Genomic DNA, 20056 nt, shown 5'->3' on the forward strand with positions numbered 1-20056 from the left:
ATAACAAGCTAGCAGCATTGAAACATGTTCACCATCAGCGGTTTTAAACATTTAATTAACAAACAGAAGTGAATAAACAGCTTATTGCTACATTTTGAGAAAGTGGCTGTCAAAGCTGCTGCTGAGCTGTAACCACTCACACCTGATCGTCATCACCCGGATCCCCAGCTGCTGCCATATAAGGACGGATCTTCCCCCTGCAGGCGTTAGATTGTTGTGAAACCCTGAGCTGTAACACTTTCAGGCCTGCTGTAGTAACTTGAGCTGTAACACTTTCAGGCCTGCTGTAGTAACTTGAGCTGTAACACTTTCAGGCCTGCTGTAGTAACTTGAGCTAACTGCCCAGTAACTAACCTGTCTGTCTCTTCCTTCTGYCTAGTTGCCTCTCCTGTCCCTGATCCTGACCCCCACCTCTGGTTTTGGACCTCCCGGCTTCGACCCCCTGTCTGTCTGACCCTGAGATCTGGAACCTGTTTTGACCTGGATTTGGACCTGCTGGCTCTGAGCCCCCTGTCTGTCTGACCCCGAGATCTGGAATTGCCTGACCCTGATTTGGATTCCCTGGTTCTGACCCCGGCCTGTCTGAACAAGAAATAGTTTATCTCCTAAATAAACACCTGTTTTTGTATTCGCTGTTCAGTCCCTGCGTCCATCAGTTCCTGAATGTGACAGTGGCAGCCATTTTGGATTTTTAGATTGGAGACATCCTGCTTTTCACATTTAGCCCATGTTTTACACTGAAAAATGTTGCCTAATTTTTAGTGTGAATGTTTTAATACACTTGAATTAAGAGAAAAATAACCTAAATGTAACTTTTCAGCAAGATTATAAGCTTGTCAATAATTCTTGAATATAGATCAAACAGTACTAGTTCAGAATTATTCACTAAAAACAAAATATGCCAAAGGACCTAGTGCTTTTCTTACATTTATATTCAAGAATTATTGATTTAAAAGCTGAATTATCTTGCTGAAAAGTCATTTTTAAGCCAGCTTCATCTAGTTTTAAGTGCAGTAAGACATTTGCCTAGGCAAAAATACGTACAAGTTTTATTTGTGCCTTTTTCAAGCTGGATGTCTCATTAAAAATGGAAATACACAATTAAACTGCACACTCTAACCAAACATACTCAGAAAAGAAATCCCCTCACACCTCTTCATTTCCTATTTATTGGTCCTTCCGAAAAAGAAATCACAAAAAAATGTCTTTAAATAAAAAGCTTAAACTGAGCTTTATAAACTGAAGCACTGTCTGCTGTAAACTTGGCTGTTTAACTTGTCCAGTTGTGTTTTGCTTCAGTTGAAGTAAAGCTTCATCATCTTGTGTTTGAGTGGAGGTACGTGTTAGTTATCGCTGCTTTATTTAGATTTTTCTGTTCTGTACCTCCTCATGTCTCATTTCCATGGAAAAAAAAGTTTTCAATCTGATAACTTGTTATTTGCGACACTATTTAAATGCCTCTTAGTGACGCAGCAGTTTTGGTGAAGGTATTTCAGCGCTGCGGTGTGACTGTGTGGCTTGTTATCTGCCAACCCATTTCTCTGCAAACACACTCATTACTTTTAGCATCTTTTCTTGTTCAGCTATCATTGCCCAACACTACAGTTCCTGTTTTTTGCTTCATGCTCACTAATTAAAGAAACGTAAACTTTGGCAGAAGCTGCACTTAGCAGATTATCAGCAGAGATTAACTGGGTTTACTGGAGAGTGAAACATCTTTCACTGAAACATTTCTTTTATTTTTGGGCCTCCTCACTCTGCCACTCGTTGGTTATTGATTAAAAGTTTGGGTTTGTTTTACTTTTTGGTGTCTTTTCACCCACAGATGGCAAATCATTGAGATCTAAAGAGTTGATTATAAATCCAAACTGAAAACTGTTCAAACAGATCAAGCTGGATTCTAGTACCAGGATGAAATATCGTTTTTTTTTCTTATTGGAAATAAAGTTTTAAAACAGTTCAGCGGTCATTAAGTTAAATTTCTTTGACCTAAGTGACCTATTATGCTTCTTTGAAGAGGTTAGGATGGGCCTATGGCCTCTACAAAGCAGGTTTGTTACATTTCTTAGATAATGAGATTCTAGTTTATTTTCAGTTCCTTTCAGAATAAAATGCTTTAGGCCCTCCTGTGTCTTTAAATCCAAATAAGCTGCTGCTGGCCACGACCCCCAACACAACGTTTACTACGTGGAAATGGCTGCAAAGAGATGCACTATTATACAGTCTTTGAAAAGCAGAAGTGGAACCTTCTGCGCAATCAACTAAAAAGCAGCAAGTGGTTTCTGGACGGCAAATCAACAGCAAAGCACTTGTCTTTTCCAGCAGCCATACAACGGTAAAACTAGCTGACCAAACGTGCCAGAACTCTGCCGGGGTTGCCAGGCAACAAGGCAGGGCTTGGCTGGGGTTGCTAGGCAACACCACAGTGCCCGTAGCTTATTTTAAAGACACCAAAAACAAACTGATTATTGTCAAAAAATGGCTAGGAGATTTTTAAAAAGTGTTTGAGCTGCTTTTAGAAGCGATGGAAACCCAAAATAAAAATGTAAAAATGCACAAAATGTAAATTTTACATAGTGGGTCTACTTTAAATAACTAAATAAATTTTAAGCAGCAAATGGGTCCATTTCAGTTCTACACAGAACCAGGTGTAGTGAAACTTTTGACTATTCACAGATTTTTTAAAATCTAAAATGCAGCTGGGGAAGTTGAAACAGCAGAGGAAGGTTTTAAAACCATTTACTCAGGGAAGCCAAATACAAATGCAGCACACTTTTCAGATATTTATCTTCTTTTTGTAAAACTAAGCGTTCCTTCTGCTTCACAATCACATTGAGGTTTGAGGTTTTAACGTGACAGACAGAGGAAATGCTTAAAAGGTGTGAAAACCTTTGCAATCTAATGGCCTCAGAGTAAAGGAAGCTTTCGTTTATTAACGCTTTTCTTTTCTGTAAAGGTTAAAAAGTGTGAGATATGTTTATTCTTACATTCCATTATTGTAACCATTTTGGCCACTGATAGTTAAAGTTCGGTTTAATTTGTCGACAGTGACGGGTCAATGTTTTTTTGGGACGTCGCATCATGTTCCGCCTCTCTGGGTTTCCACCAAACTGGTTTCAGAGCTAAACTGGTGCTGCAGTTTGGTTTCCACCAATGAGGCGCCAGGCCAGTCAAGAGGAACTTACTGCAGGTTGAAGGTCGTCTTTAAAACTAAGACCTGCTGAATTTGGTACCAGAATCAGGTCAAATTTATCTATAAATCAGATTTAATCCAATGAGCCAGGATGGGAATTTAAAGATAAACATAAAAACATCCAGTCAGACATTGAAGGAGATTATTTACAGGATTTATGTTGACAGCATAAACAGATTAATACAGATGGTTCATGTTATAATAATCAGGAATTATGTATAAATTATACAGAAGAGAACCAGGAATAGAACCTTGTGGAACACCATGAGACACATTTACCTGCAATTGTACTGGCTAGCGTGTTTATAACAACAACAACAACAACAACAACAACAACAACAACAATAATAATAATAATAATAATAATAATAATAATAATAATAATAATAATAATAATAATAATAATAATAATAATAATAATAATAATAATATATATTGAATTATTTACATTTCCTTCACCTGAATCTGGAACAAATTACATAAAAATTATAATTTCTCTCTGCAGCAACGATTTACTGTTAAATTAGTGGAGCTTTTATTATTATTTGATCAAATTGATTGAAAACAGAAACTTTAGACTCAGTTCGTCCTGAAGGAACCACTGGAGGTTTGTTGGCGCCCTCTAGTGGTTATATCCAATGTAATAATCCACCTTTATTTCAAATAAAAATATAAAAGCTGACTTTTCCTTTGTCTTTTATGCCCAGGTTTATAGATTATCCATGTGTGATTTTTAAGCAACACTTTTTAATCAACATTTTTAAGATTTAATATTAAAATCTAATTTCACACCATTTGTGAAACAAAAAAGCATCGCACTTTTCTTTCATGTTTTTCTATGTCCAAGTCTTTCAAGATTGAGAAAAATTTGTGAAAATTACTTTTGACATCACTGTTATGTACACATGTAGAAGTCTGTAATATAAGCTATAATAACTGTTAAATAGTTTTAGTTTTGTGATGCTGATGTATTTTATCTACTGCATCAGACAAACTGATTGAAAACAGAAACTTTACTCAGTTCGTCCTGAAGGAATCAGTCGAGGTTTGTTGGCGCCCTCTAGTGGTGATACCCAGTGTTTAAATATTACAGATTTATTTCATGACTTTTCTTCATTTTTTCAAACCAAGATTTAGATAATCATGAGTACATGTTGTACAAAATGCTAAAATAATTTATTTATATTATATTTAATATAAATGCATCATCTCTCAAGTACCTGTAAAAAATATATGAATATATATTCAACTTTTTAAAATATTTTTCTATGTCTTTCAAGGTTAAGAAAAATGAGTGGAAATTACTTTTGATGTCACTGTTATGAAGAAACATAGTCCTAAAAATCTTTAATATAAACTATAGTCACAAGTTTTGTGATAATTGCTGAGATATTTTATGTGCAGCAAACATAATTCTCAGTCTTGTTTCAAACATGTCCAAACCAAACCTCACGATCTGCCATCCTGAAACCTTTACTGCAGCATATCACCTAAAAAATTTCACATGTGGATACCCATAAACATTTACATGAAATACCTCACAATTTCCACTAACCTCTTTAATTTCAAGATGGCTGCTGTTTCTGAGCCTTTTACACCAATTATATTACCCATTTCCATAACTTGGATGACCTTTATGTCACATTATGATTTGATTGATTTTGGTCGTCGTACTCAGACAACTTTAAAATATTATGAAGCAAAATCTCACATCGGACGTCGAGTGGAAGGAGATGAAGCTGTGACAGACAGTCTGTCGTAACAGAAAAATATAATGATAAAATAAGTTATATTGCTATTTTCACCCTGTGGTTTGTACTGCAAAGTTTTTATTTTTTATTCAGCTTAACCAATTTTGATATTTTTTTCTTCAAAGTCGTCGAATTTTCTCATTTTTCCATTCAAATGCTGAAGTGAAGCCGGTGAGGCAGCAGCGAGTCGAGCCTCACCTGGATTGATGAACCTCTAACTTCACTGGTTACCATTATATGGGAGCAGCTCCTCCTGTCTGTACGTCACCAATAAAATGGATAAAAAACATTTAACATATGAACTGATTTTCCATAATTTAGCTCATGTATAAAATGTACAGTTTTTTATTACCACCACCAACTGTGTGTAACGTGTTTCGTGTGCTGAGGATCAGAAACGGCAGAGAACAGAAACTGCATTAAACCTGCCGTTCAACACAATGACGTCATGAAAACTGTCTGACGCCTCGTTGTCCTGCTGCCTCTTGGTTTCTACAACACGTTACAAACGACGGTGGCGTCGGCGGTGGGAGTTCGCCTGAGAATCGGTGGATCATCAGGTCGGTTCTGGTCGACCCGCCCTCGTCGTTTGGGTCAGTAAGACACTTCACCTCCTTCCTGCCGGTGTTGGTCAGAAGGACCGACGTGTGGATGCATCCTTTGAGATTTAAATTTGATATATAAACGACATTATAAATAAACCAAAATGTCATACCAGCTATCTTTTCTCTAAAATTATTTTTTCAGTCTAATTTATGGTTTTACGTCAGAGATATAAATCAGCAAAATTAGTATTTTTGTCCAATTAACACCGTTAATTTTAGAATAATTAACTGCTGATAATATTACAACATTTTTCCAATTAGTTTTACAACTTCTAATATTTTCACAATAAATTTCTGTGTTTTCTATTTTTAATGACTGAAAAAAATTATATGAAATTCATATGTCTTGAGTTTTGGTAATTCCATGTATTTTCTACTTTATTATAATGTTTTGTTACAGTCTGTAACTGTTGGAATAAAAAAATTACTTTAACATGTACAGATCCTTTTTTACAGTGTACATCAGCAGGTGAGCTCCTCCTCCTCACCTGTATCAAGCAGATCACCTGCGCATGAACACAGGGAGCTGATAGAGAAACAGAAAGTTTTCTATCAGTTTTGGTCTCCGTTTTGTGACCCAGACGTCTCAGCAGCAGGTCCAGTGAGTACACACACTTTATATAAAACTGGTTCTGACCCGTTTTCAGGCTTTTCTCTGCTTCCGGGTCAGAGAAGCGAGAACAGACCGAACCTTTCAGTCACAGTTTGAACTAATCAGACCAGCAACTTCTGTTGTTTAAATATAATCTCTGTTTGTGTAAAAGTGGTTTAATGTCACATTTATTATTGCTCTGCTGTCATTTAATGCTCTGAATAGAAAGTTTGTCACTTTTCCTCTGGAAATAAACGTMTTTAAGTTTTGACGCCTGTYAGACAGSGAGCGGCCTGTTGGACGTTATGATCTCAATGTTGATCAACAGGTTTGTTGAGCCACTAGAGGATCATGGGAAATGTGGTTGAACTCCTCTGGCTACAGAACCTTTTAATATAGAAATACTGAAAGTTTTTAAACTTTATTGTTAAAATCTATCTGAACTACTAACTGTAAATATTTATTTCACAAATCAAATTAGGATTTTAGACGCTTCTGTTAGTGATGAAAACTCACAGGTCATGTTACTGAGTGAAATAGAAACTGAAACTAACTTTGTTCTTCAGATCAGGCTCCATTTTGAGACGGAGGACAGAAATAACTTGTGGTTTTAAGACATAAGGTTTTTATTATTATGTTTCTAGAACATAATGAAACTGGAGTGGTGCCTCAGTGATCAATAGATGAATMAATAAAGTCTTAATCAGCCCTTAGGGGGCAGCGTGAGGCTGTGGGTGTGTCTGCAGGGGGCAGAGAGAATGGAAGGTGGACAGATTGATTCTCAGCTGTTGGGGAAAAAACAGATCTTTATCCATAAAGTGGTTGTTCACTTTCTGTACCTGCAGCGTTTCCAGACGGTACCAACAGTTTGTGTCCTGGGTGGGTGGATCATCAGCAGCAACACAACTGGCCTTCCTCTGCAGTCGGCCAGTAGATATCAGGTCCAGGTTCGGTAACTGATCCCACGATCCACTGGACCGTTTTCACTACCTGGGCCAAGTCCTTTTTGTCCTGGGTTCTTGTCGTCTCACCCAGTCCTGCTGAGACAGAGGATGCTCTTCATCACGGCTCTGTAGACGTTCTGGTGCCGCTGAGCAGGAAGTCCAGCACTTTGCAACTTCCTGAGGAAGAAGAGTCTTTGTTGGGCCTTCCTCATCAGAACAGAGGTGTTCAGTGACCAGGTCAGGTCCGAGGTGACCTGGATGCCCAGGAATCTGGTGTTGTCTCCCTACACACTCCACCAGCTCCACCTGGATTGTAACCGTAGATCATCGATCTGCGCTTCGCCTCTCGGTGGGATGGATAGAAGACCGTCTGTCATGGGTCCATGTAGGACTCGAGCTTTACTGGATTTATTTTAATTTAAGGGCTGATCAAGGAAATTAAATTAAATTAATTGAAATGAAGACTTCATTGTGAATTGTTGCCGATTATAAATTGTTGTTACATGAGGAAACACATTTATATTTAATGAGCGAAATATTTAACAAAGTGCCACAACTTAGTTACTGGGACTGAGAGATCTGCAGGATCCCACATGATCCCACCTTTAGGCAGCACTAACACCTGGAGGTGATCTGTTTGTGTGCAATAATGATCATGAATATAAACTAAATAAGAACTTAATGAGTCTTTTAAAGAGCAGAACTGGTTTTATCTTAGTAGGAAAAACCAGAACAAAAACACTTTAAACAACCACAGAGTATTAAAACCATAATAAGTTAAAAATAAAATGTTATTTTTTGGAAGAAATTCATAATTTTACGAGAATGAAGTTATAAAGTTGTAATATTCTGACTATATTCTCGTATTATGTTTTATTTACATAGTGTGTCCATAATACTCCATCCTGTTAAACTGGTTTACCTGAGTATTTAAATCCTAAAATGTGACACATCTCTACTTCCTCTGCAGTCTGGGGTTCATCAGAAACTGATGTTTCTCTGATCTGTGGAGTCAAACCAGATTTAAACTCAACAGATTTCTCTCTCTTCCTCCTCTCTGAGTTGTTTCTTTTCCAGTTGGACGTCTTGTTTCTCCTGGCAGCAGTGAGAAACTCTTTGTCTCTAAGCGCTGCTGGAAACCTGAACAGATCTGCTGGAAGCTGAGAGTCATCAGATCATCATGATCTCCATGGATCACCTGATCCTGAATCTCTCTGATTGTTGGTCCATCTGGAAAATATTCCTTCCACATATTCCTGCCTCTCTGACTGAACCGACTCTCAGCAGGAGGACTGGCAGCCCGTCTAAAGGAGGTCTGGACCCCAAAGGTTTCAGAACMGCTGCTTTAACTGAGCCCATCTGTTCAGGACCAACACATCACCACTTCATAGGAAATGTTCACTCCTTCATTCACTACATCTGACCTCGCTCTGGATGTTTCTGCAGACCTGGAACATGATTCCAGTTCAAGTTTCAGATTTTAAAGGTTGTTTATAAAGTCAGAAGTTCTCCAGAAGGTTCTGGATCAGCCGGCAGACATCAGAAGGTCATGAAGAAGTGAAGGACAGAACAATTCAAACCCAGATGGTTCCTGCTGGATCAGGTTCCTCTGATCCTCTGAACACATGATGGGATCAACTTTTTGCTGACTGGATCACTTGGAACTGACTGGTTCTGGTTTCTCTTTCAGACTCACTGAAATCCAGAAGATGGAAGATTTGGACCTAAAGGAAGACAGAGCAGAACCTCCAGGATCCGTCTGTCCCTCTATGAGGAGTGACCGGTCCAAAGATCACAATCCATACTTCAGTACTGAACCTGGACCCTCAGACAGGAAGTAAGAAATCAGTTTCTAACTGATCCATGTGACTCCATACAGATTTATTTAATATTAACTTGTTTATGTTCAGCATATAAATACAAAAAAACGTAATTTTTCTGCCAACTTAAAGCTGAGTAGACATGAGGAATGTCAGCCAATCAGAGGAGTTTTAATGAGGCTTCAGTGAGTCAGAGATGGATGGAAAAGATCCATGGAAACAAAAACAACCAGAACTTTAAATTTAGAGATTGTCTCTATACCAGCGTTTCTCAGTTCCGGTCCTCACCGCCCCCCTGTCCTGCATGTTTTAGGTATTTTCCTTCTGCCACACCTGAATTGTATCTCTGGGTGATTAACGGGCTTCTGCAGTACTTGATGATCATGCAATCATTTGAATCAGCAGTTCTGGAATAGAGACAGATCAAAAACATGCAGAGCAGGGGGTCTGGGGACTGGAATTGAGAAGCGCTTCTCTAAACCCACCGAAAGAGGGAAACGTCTTTACTGGGAACACTGGGCCCATGTGATCCAGGTTGATGATCCAGAACTTTAAACCTTCTGCTTCTCTGCAGCAGATTGTCTTCAGATCTTCTTCAGTGTTTTTATCTCAGAGTTTCTCAGTAATTGATTTGAATAACATTTTGTGTTTCAGAGATCAGAACCTCAGACTCAGAGCAGAACCTGCAGGATCCGTCTGTCCCTCTATGAGGAGTGACCGGTCCAAGGATCACAATCCATACTTCAGTACTGAACCAGAACCATCAGAGTAAGAAATCAGTTTCTAACTGATTCATGTGACTCTGCAGAGACCAACCAGGATTTAAACTTTGATTTCAGCTTAGAAACTGATTCATGGAGACCAAAACATTATTTTAAATCATTTTAGTTCTTGTTTCAGTTGTGATCTTTGAGAGAACAGAACAAACTGGAGGAAAAACTAAATAGTTTCCTTTGTGTCTTAATGAATCTCTAGCAGCTTCCATGTTCCACTGAGGTCTGGAGCCTCATGTATAAAAGAGCAGTTTTCACTCCAACATGGACACATTTAGAAAAGTGCAGCGCTCAATATAATGTGGCTGTATAAAACCGAACGTATAAACCTGCTCACCTTTACTTTATAAATCACAATTTATAGGAAATAAAGCAGCTCCATAAATACATATTAATGTAAATTTAGTATAAATACCCAGACGTCTGCCACCACATGTAGTAACCATGGCAACGTCTTTGTTTTTATCAGTATAAGTATTTATTATAATTATATATTTTTATTTAAAATGTGCTTTCAGGGTACATAAGGTCACTTCACAAAAAATAAACATTTTTAAAGAAGAAATTATAAAGTAAAATAAGATAAAGAGATCTAAGTGCCAGTAGCTGTTTGAACAGCAGAGCGTTTAATTTAACGACAGTCGGTCATGATATGCAGTGAAGAGGTGGTGAGGAAAACGCTGAGGTTGGAATGAAGAAGTGATGATTTAAGGATCCAAAAACACAATAATCCAGGCAGCACAGATGAGCAGAAGGCTAATGCTCACAACTAGTAGCAACTGGAAATGCAAACAACTGAAGATAACAAGACGGTTTGACCAGACAGATTAGACAAGGAACCATGAACACAGGGGGTTAAAGTACAGGGAGACAATCAGGGGAAAAAAGAAACAGGTGCAACTAATCAAGGGGGGAAACACAGAGACTCCACAGAAAACAGAAACCTAAATAAACACAGAAAGAACCAAATCCTTACAAAGTCAGAGTCCTTTGAGTGGGATGAGAATGAAATTACTAAATAGATGCATTTAGACAAATGCGTTACATCTTTATGAGACAAAAACTGAGGAAAAATATTATTTACGTTCTAGTGAGGTTTTCACATTTTTTTATTTTTATTTTGTGTGTCTGTTAGGTTATTGTCTGAGGATAAATGCAGTTCGGTTTCATCCTTTAAACAATAAAATATTAAAATCATGAAAACTCATCGGGTTTGATGATTCTTGGTCTAAATAACTGAATGTCGTCAGATTTCAGTATTTAGTGAGTTTTAACTCTTAATAGTTTGATATTGTTCACAGAAAAAGTTTGTGTGGCTGCTGCACATTTTCAGTCAAATGTTTGTGTATATTTACATAAATTTTCATTCATGTTTATTTTTCTACATGCCGACTTGTGTGTAAAATATGGCGCCTCACATTTTTTTGTGCATTCGCTTTAAACATGAGGCCCCTGGTGTCTGTGGGAACAATAACAGTTAAGATGGGAGAGAATAAAGTTTAATAAAACTCTGATATTTTGCTAATACTGTAAGTTAAACAATCTCCAAAACGGCTCAAATATTAAATCCCAGAAAATGTCATTATATTCCAGACAAACTGTTATTTTATTCCCTCATTAAAAACATTTCTGAATTTTTACTTTTATTATTTCATACATTTTTGAGAAATCCTTTAATCTACTTTTGGATTTTAAAAGGCCTTTCCTCACCAACAGAAAACAAAGGAGTTTCACTCAGAGTGATGTGGGGTCGGCACAAGAAGACTTTCAGTTTTGAATTCCTGAGTTTTTTTAAAAATAATCTTAAACTACAACTATAATCAATTAATTAGGACAATAAAACCGCAAAGTGAAAACAGAACAAAAGTCCAAAGAATCATCATGAAGTCAGATTTATCAAAAAACCAGACAAATTTAAATAACTTGTTGTTGTTCTGCTAACATGTCCAAATAATGCTCTGTCACAGTTCAAGGCTCTTTATAAAGTTCCTAAATGCAAACTGGACCTGAATCCTGTTTACTGGTGCTCCACCATTAAATAATGATCCATGTTTCTACACTGGAATCCAGATCAGAATCAGATTTTGGTCTCTGAGCCTCTGAAGGAAACAGTTTTCTACTCTGACAGAATAAAGATTTCAGACGGACAAATACAACCAGAGAAAGATCCATCATAACACCAGATATAATGAAACACTTCAAACCAGAGATCATCAATGTTCTGAGGTTCTGTTCTGACTCAGCTTCTGGTACCAGGACGGCTCCAGCCTGTTGTTAGTGAACTATTTCAGTGATGAAATGTCTTCACAGAGGGAGGAAGAGGAGCAACGTTGGTGAGGAGGAACAGCCGTCCTGCTGTGCTTTGTGTCAGGAGGTTCTGGTGGATCCGGTCTCTACCAGCTGTGGACACTGGTTCTGCAGACAATGCATCAGGTTCTACTGGGACCAGTCTACTCCATCTGGACCCTCCTCCTGCCCCCAGTGTGGAGAAAGACCTAGAACAGGAGCTGGACTGCTGACAGCCAATCAGAGCAGCTGTGCTCCAGGTGAGACTGAAAACGTCCAATCAGAGCTTCTTCTGTCGTCTGTTGGACCAATTCAACGTCTAAAACCATTTAAGGTTTTATAAATCTTCCTGTCAACTAAATATGTGTATTTCCAGCTGGTGTAAATAGTCTTGCTTTAAAGTGACTGTGTTTTCAGCTTTTTGTGCTAATTGTATCAAAATTGAACATCTTATTAAATCTAATGGTCATTTTGATGCATGAACTAGGCAGCCTAGTTCTGCACTAGTGACATGCTATACAGCTAATGTTGCTCCTATTATGGTGTGTGAAAATCAGTCCCAGGATCTTTATAGAAATTCACCACATTATTAAACTCTGACTAGATGAAGAGCACAGAATCAAAAACTCCAAAAGGAAACAACAACAGTGATTCACACAGCGCTCAAAAAACTTGCTGCTCTTCTGAGTTCAACACCTGCCTGCTACCTGTTGCCCCCTGACTCAGATTATTGAGCCTACAGCGCCACCTAGTGAGCAAAGAGGAAATATATCACATATTTGGCTCCTGCAGTTCATGGAGGCAAGAAGGTGGAAAGAGCAACCTGCTGCTATTACAGAAAGAGGGAAGGAAAGTCTGAGACAGAAACTTTGATTTACTCTGATAATATAGCACAGATCACAGTTTATATGTTTTTACATGTAACATGTAATTCAGGGTTTCCCCCAGAAAACTTGCTCACCATGGTGGTCATATCACCAAGGCAGTCCACMGGGGTTTTGTATTAAAAGATGTTGACAGGAAATGTAAAATATTACTGGGTAATTATGTTTCTGGAAGACATTGTTGACAATACTTAAACCCACAACTATAGAACTTTACAAAAAAAAACTATTAAAATAAATATAATTTATTTGCACTTCTGTTAAATCCAAATTTAGTCATCAGTCAGTGGATCTAAAAATATGATGTAATGCCGATCACATTTAGAACCGGCCCAAGGCATAAAAGAACTAAGAGAATATTGATGCTGCCAAGTTTGACTTAATAGTTTCAGCATAAATAAATTATAAGATTACAAATGGTTTCACATTTAAATTTAAGATTTTAAGRAGCTGGCAAGTTTACTTTGTAAAAGTTCAAAGAACAATCTTCATAGTTACTTTGTTGCTACAGATACAATCCGATGCTCTCAGTTTAATCTTTGAGTTTTAGCTGTTCATTATGCATCTTAGTAAACTACAATTACATTTCACTGCTCAGTCACTTAAACTATCCCCCTCTCCCAGATTTCACTAAATCTATGGTGAAATGCTGTTAGTGGTGCTGATGTTTGCAGAAAGAGGGGGCCCTAAATCAAATTCTGCTCAAAGCCTCAAAGCATTGGACCGGCCCTGCATGATGAGCTCGACCCGCTGCACAACTCATCTCTGCTGCTGAATGTAGAGGGACAAATGAACAGGAGATTTAATTTATGTGGCTTTAGTAGCTCTTTTATTTCATGTCTGTTGAGTTTTTAATAAGTGCCACAGAAACTGTTTTGGTTGCCTTAGCTGTATAGGACGAGTTGTTCTGGTCTCCGCGCATCAACTCTACCTGACTTTAAGTAGGCAAAGAATTTGATATGCTTTGTGTCACCACAAAAAATAAAATAAAAATGAACCAGCGTGCTTCGCTAGTCACTAAGTGAGTGGGAAGCTCTTCCTCTGGCTGAACCATCCGTCCATTAACGCCCCGGTTAACCGGGATCTCAAACTTTATCCATGCATACAGAGTCAGCATGTTGAGACGTAAACACACACGTCGCACATAATACTTTGTTCATAAAGAAATATTCTCACTGCTTGCTCACCTCTAAATGTTTACCTGTGAACACTGAGTGCAGCTCAATGAGGACATTTGCAGTTCACACTGAGCTGCCCAAGCAGAGCAAACACAGTGGATTTAAACTTGACTCCTACCTTGATGAATTCTACAAAGAAACATGGATCCTCACCGGGGATTGATACAAATGTCCACATAAATAAGCCTATATGGTGTCTGTTATTGCGCAATAACCAGCCCCACCATAACCCTCTCAAATCTCACGGACAGACTATTGACCAGCTCTCCAGTTAATTGGTCGGGAAAGTCTCTAGTTCCTAGAGCTTTTACTCCATGGATTATCTAGAAACATTCTATTTAAGCTGGCGGCAGGAGGATTCGTCTAGTCTCTGACTGCCTACAATCCAAAAGTTATCACCCTTTTCAGTTATTAAGACAATTAACCCAGTAGCTCTCATGGTAACCCCAATAATCACTTTTGTTAATGGCAGCTCTCTCCCTTATAATAACAAGCACTTGTAGACTAGATCAATTTTAGTGGCTCGGCTTGAACCCCCGGGTGATTATTTGCTCATCGCCAAAGAAACCTATGGAGCCACCATTTTTCTAGAACCATATGCATAGACTTTACAATGATCAGAAGCAACAGTAGTAATTCCGGACTCAGAATTAATTTCAATGTCGACAATTATCAACAACATTTTTTATATTTTTTTTATTAGTAGCGTTAGCAGGGTTAAGTGACAGCAGGTTATTTCAAAAGATATATCAATTACAATTAACAATTTTTAGAGATCGGATTACAACCCCATTATCTATCCCTTCCTTATCCTATTACTAGATTTTCTAAGAGGCTTTGGGGAGCAGTCGTACTCATACTCAGCACATGTAATGTCCCTTGGCAACAGAAATTTCGACGTTCTTGGTCAGAATCTTGTCTTGGCGAGAGACGAAAATCCCCTTAAAATGGAACAAAGCAGATCCAGTCCGTTATCCTTCAGACTCTTAGATCCCAGTCAATTAGTGACCTTTGTCGATTCACCAAGTCCATTGCAGCAGAGTTGGGGTCTTTGGGCAGAGAGCAGGGCAGCGGTCGAATCATGAATCCTGGAACTGTACACGGGTCTTGTCCCTTTCAGGTGGTGCGGAGCCTTTAGCCTGTCCGTGGTTTCCAGGGCGCCGTCCTCTGCTTTTGATCCTTCTGCGTCTTGTTAGCTACACTCCGACACCAGGAACAAAGAACCCTTTACTTCCCCTTCTTAGAGTTTATATCTCTTTCGTTTACCTGTGTGTGTATGTGGATAGTATACGTGCTAACTCAACTGTCCACATGGGTGGTTCCTACGTGACCTCTTAGCCTTTGGAAAACACCTACCACTTTCACTTCTCCTGTCTTTTTCCGCTCCTCCGCAAACATCTGTTCATAATTCCTCTTTTTAACATTCTTACTCTGCTTCTCAACAGTCAGCCTGTCTCCCCCAAAAAGCCTCTTTTTGTAATCCAATACTCCAATCTGATTTATTTTTCCAAAACCCCAAAATTAACATTTGATTACTAAAAATTTTTCCACTGAAATATCGACACTGCATGATTACTTAGACCCATAACATGTGTCACACAAAATCAAAATACCTGAAATACATGTCAGATGAAATCAGATCACATGTCAAATAAATTGGCATATATGATTAAGACTTTCTATATTTAACTACCTTGACTTCTAATTAACACTACTCTTATATTACTCAAAAAGTTTAGATTTCATTCTTTAAACCTTAAGGAAAAGTCTAAACTATTTTTATACTTTTACAGGATGGAAGCTTACTTCCTCTTTCTTCAGGAAACCTGCCCTTCCTGTTTCACGAAACTCTCTATCTGACTATGATTTTTTTATGATCAGATAGAAAAAAGAAGAATTAAAGCAAAGTATGCAAGACACAATAACAACACACACAACCAGATTAATTGTAGTACCGTCTGATTCTACTGTTGGGTTTGATGTCACCTGTGTAATTAATTTCAAAGATAACTTTATTTATTGTCACTATTAAACTAAAATCTCCAGCATGGGGAAGTGGGATGATCTTGACTTTTCTAGACAATGGACAATTCGCGCCGAGGTAAACTACAGAGATGAAGCTGTGACAGCACGCACGAAGCAGCAAACATGGAGAGGCACCAGCAGTGTGATTGGTCCGAGATTCCTGTTCAATGCATCAACTATAAAAACTATAAGCTCATCTTTCTTTCAGGAATAATTCTGCCCTGCCAGTGAAATGCTCAACGCAGAAGAGATGCTTGCATTCCAGCTTATAAAAAAAAAAAAAAAGCTTTTTCTTTTTCTTTCTATTAAAACAAAAACACACAAGGCTTAACCTGGCAGGGTGGCATGTATATATAGCCTGGCGGCCCACCAGGCCTATAATACACTGGGGGAAACCCTGTAATAATTCTAATAATCTGTTGTCCCATGTCATTTTCAAACTACAATTGTTCTTTAAAACCATCCAATCCTGTCTCTGACAGAGAAATGCCATTTTAAATGTGAACACTGCCAGATACAATGAGCTGTTTCTCTGCCAGATTAAAGGTTTTTCTCTAGATGTTCTTTATTTATGCTGGAAAATGCTGGTAGGAAACATCTTTCTTCCTCTCTTTCTTCTGAAGCTGCTGTTTGTGGGAGAAAGTCAGATAGAAATGAAATAAAGACATGGTGACATGATGCAGAAGAGTTTATGTTGCTTAAATCATTTAATGGATGTGTTTCTGTCAGGATTTACTCATCTGATCTGATGTATAAATTTAATACTGACATTAAACAGATTTGGTCACAAAACAAAGGCAGAAATGTGATGTTTGATAATTGGACAATTTTCTGTTTATGATGATGGATCAAATTCTGCTTCAGATGGTGGTTTTTATTTTATTTGTGTTTTTTCTTCTTTGTTTCCACAGATGTTGGTCTGCAGGAGGTTCTAAAGGAACATAAAATCAGTCTGAGGAGGAGATGTGAATGTGTGACTGAAGGAAGTGATGAAACAGGTAGTAGAACCCTCCTCAACAGGATCTACACTGATCTAGAGGGTCAGAGTGAAGAGGTTAATACCCAACATGAGGTGAAGCAGCTGGAGAGAGCTTCCAAGATCCAGAAGCTCCATGGCTCTCCAATCAGGTGCCATGACATCTTTAAATCCTTCTCTGACAAACATGGAGCCATCAGAGTGGTTCTGACCAAAGGCGTCGCTGGTGTTGGAAAAACCTTCTCAGTGCAGAAGTTCACTCTGGACTGGGCCGAGGGCTTGGAGAACCAGGATGTCAGTGTGGTGGTTCTGCTGTCATTCAGGGAGCTGAACCTGATCAGAGATGAGCAGCACAGTCTTCTCTCACTGCTCCATGTTTTCCATCCAACACTCCAGAAGCTCCCAGCAGAGCAGCTGGCTGTCTGCAAACTGCTCTTCATCTTTGATGGCTTGGATGAAAGCAGACTTTCACTGGTCTTCAACACCAGGCAGTTGGTTTCTGACGTCACACAGAAGTCATCAGTCAATGTTCTGCTGACAAACCTCATCAAGGGGAACCTGCTTCCCTCGGCTCTCATCTGGATAACTACCAGACCTGCAGCAGCCAATCAGATCCCTCCTTTATTTGTTTCCAGGGTAACAGAAGTACGAGGCTTCACCGACGCCCAGAAGGAGGAGTACTTCAGGAGGAGGTTCAGTGATGAAGAGCTGTCCAGCAGAATCATCTCCCACATCCAGACCTCCAGGAGCCTCCACATTATGTGTGGAATCCCAGTCTTCTGCTGGATCACTGCTACGGTTCTGGAGAACATGTTGACCTCAGAGCAGAGAGGAGAGCTGCCCAAGACCATGACTGACATGTACTCATACTTCCTGCTGGTCCAGACAAAAAGGAAGAAGAACAAGTACCATGGAGGACATGAGACAAGTCCACAGGAGCTGATGAAGGCTGACAGGGAAGTTCTTCTGAAGCTGGGGAGGCTGGCGTTTGAACATCTGGAGAAAGGAAACATCATGTTCTACCAAGAAGACCTGGAGCAGTGTGGTCTGGATGTCACAGAGGCCTCGGTGTACTCAGGAGTTTGTACAGAGTTCTTCAAAAGAGAGAGTGTGATCTTCCAGAAACCAGTTTACTGCTTTGTTCATCTGAGCATCCAGGAGTTTCTGGCTGCAGTTTACATGTTCCACTGTTTCACCACCAGGAATACAGAGGTGGTGGAGAAGTTCTTGGGAGAAAAATACAATGAAACACCTCTGGATGATTTCATGAACAGAGTTATGTCTAAATCCTTCAGCAGTAAAAATGGCCACCTGGACCTGTTTGTTCGMTTCCTTCATGGTCTCACTCTGGAGTCCAACCAGAGTCTGTTAGGAGGCCTGCTGGGTCAGACAGAGATCAGTCCAGAAACCATCCAGAGAATCATCAACAATCTGAAGGAGATGAACTCTGATAGAATCTCTCCTGACAGAAGCATCAACATCTTCCATTGTCTGGTGGAGATGAATGACCTCTCAGTTTTTCAGGAGATCCAACAGCTCCTGAAATCAGGGAATAAACTGTCAGAGATCCAGTGTTCAGCTCTGGCCTTCATGCTACAAATGTCAGAGGTTCTGGATGAGTTGGACCTGGAGAAGTACAACACATCAGAATCGGGGCGACAGAGACTGGTTCCAGCTGTGAGGAACTGCAGAAAGGCTCGGTGAGTCCAGATCACTGATGGCATAGTTACTTTGAAAGTATAACTTTAATCAGATTATTGATTACTCCTTGAAACAGTAACTTAGGTAGATTACTGATCACCTGATTTGGAAAGTAACTAAGTTACATTAAAAGTAACTTTTTAGTTACTTTCAGCAGCTGCTAACAACAACGCTCCACCACCTTTGAAAATTATATTAAGCTTTGCCAAAACTTTATTGCAAGTTATTTTATAATAGCAACATCAACAATTTGTTTCCACTTATAAGGTTGAACTGAAGGGCAAATTGTTTAATGGTTACAACAACACAAATAATCTGTAGTAATCTTTGTGTGTTCCTCTGTTGTCTGTAAACTCTAAATAGTATTTTAGCCCCCCCTCCCTGCCCCAGCCTCCAGGTTCTGTGTTACGGCCCTGTGTTTGCTGACATAGTGCAGCGCACAGAGCTTTTCCTGCTGCTCCATAGCTCAGATCACCTTCTGCACAGATTTGTGACACTTATCTTAATATTAATGATTATAATGGTGTTTAGTTGCACAACTTTACAGACTCGTTCATTCATGGCTATTTTCACGTTCATTGCTGTTCATATTAGTCTCGATATTTGCAGTTTTCTGGAGCGCAATGTGAAGCTCATCGTCATTCACAGCAAATATATTAACTTGACATTAACAAAGACACAGCAGGACGGATCATCTGGGACATGATGGACAGGGATAGTCTGACTGAAACTAACTGGATGTCAGACAAATTCTGGGGTTTATTATGTGTCTCTGCTTATTTCTAAACCCAAATGAAGAACTTCACGTTCAAAAACAAACCCTAAAAACCGCAACCAGCGACTCATTAAATTTGTGAGTGACTTTAGAAAAAACAAGCCTATAGTCACTTATAATAATCAGGCTTGGCGACAAAAACTCTATAGATCCTGATTTTCCAGCAACAAAATGTGCATCTCCCTCCATTGCGTTTCTGTCGCTGCTGCTACTGTCTCATAGAAATGGCCGTCGCTCCCCAAAACACTTAGAAGTAACTTTAGTCTGATTACTCATTCTTTGGATTATTTCAATCATCTAAACCAGTGGTCCCCAAACTACGGCCCGCCTCCACATTTGGTCCGGCCCCCTGAACAATACCAGAGAACATTCAGATTTTTTTTTTCAAATATTGTATTTTCCGGTTTATATGTGGATTTTTTGTCAACCACCAGGGGGCTCTTTAGCAGGAAGTGTGTCCTGTAAACTGTGGGTGTTTTGTTTTGCATGGTACATTGCTGCCATCTGTTGAACTTTTAGGGAACTGCTTGACTTTTATGTTATTTAATCAGTA

General features: G+C 39.0%; 1 protein-coding gene across 1 annotated transcript in view; it reads left to right on the forward strand.

Moving 5' to 3' along the window:
* The first annotated feature begins 6013 nt into the window (after positions 1 to 6013).
* The window catches only part of LOC103456932 (protein NLRC3-like), a 20424-nt gene continuing 6381 nt past the window's right edge, over positions 6014 to 20056 (forward strand). Inside the window, exons 1-6 of the mRNA XM_017301775.1 lie at positions 6014 to 6018; positions 6091 to 6150; positions 8776 to 8922; positions 9560 to 9673; positions 11989 to 12224; positions 16963 to 18727. Of these exons, the coding sequence (XP_017157264.1) occupies positions 8795 to 8922; positions 9560 to 9673; positions 11989 to 12224; positions 16963 to 18727 (2243 nt within the window). The 5' untranslated portion in view covers positions 6014 to 6018; positions 6091 to 6150; positions 8776 to 8794. The remainder of the gene's footprint in view (positions 6019 to 6090; positions 6151 to 8775; positions 8923 to 9559; positions 9674 to 11988; positions 12225 to 16962; positions 18728 to 20056) is intronic.

Source organism: Poecilia reticulata, linkage group LG20 (assembly GCF_000633615.1).
Source record: "Poecilia reticulata strain Guanapo linkage group LG20, Guppy_female_1.0+MT, whole genome shotgun sequence".
Classification (NCBI taxonomy): domain Eukaryota; kingdom Metazoa; phylum Chordata; class Actinopteri; order Cyprinodontiformes; family Poeciliidae; genus Poecilia; species Poecilia reticulata.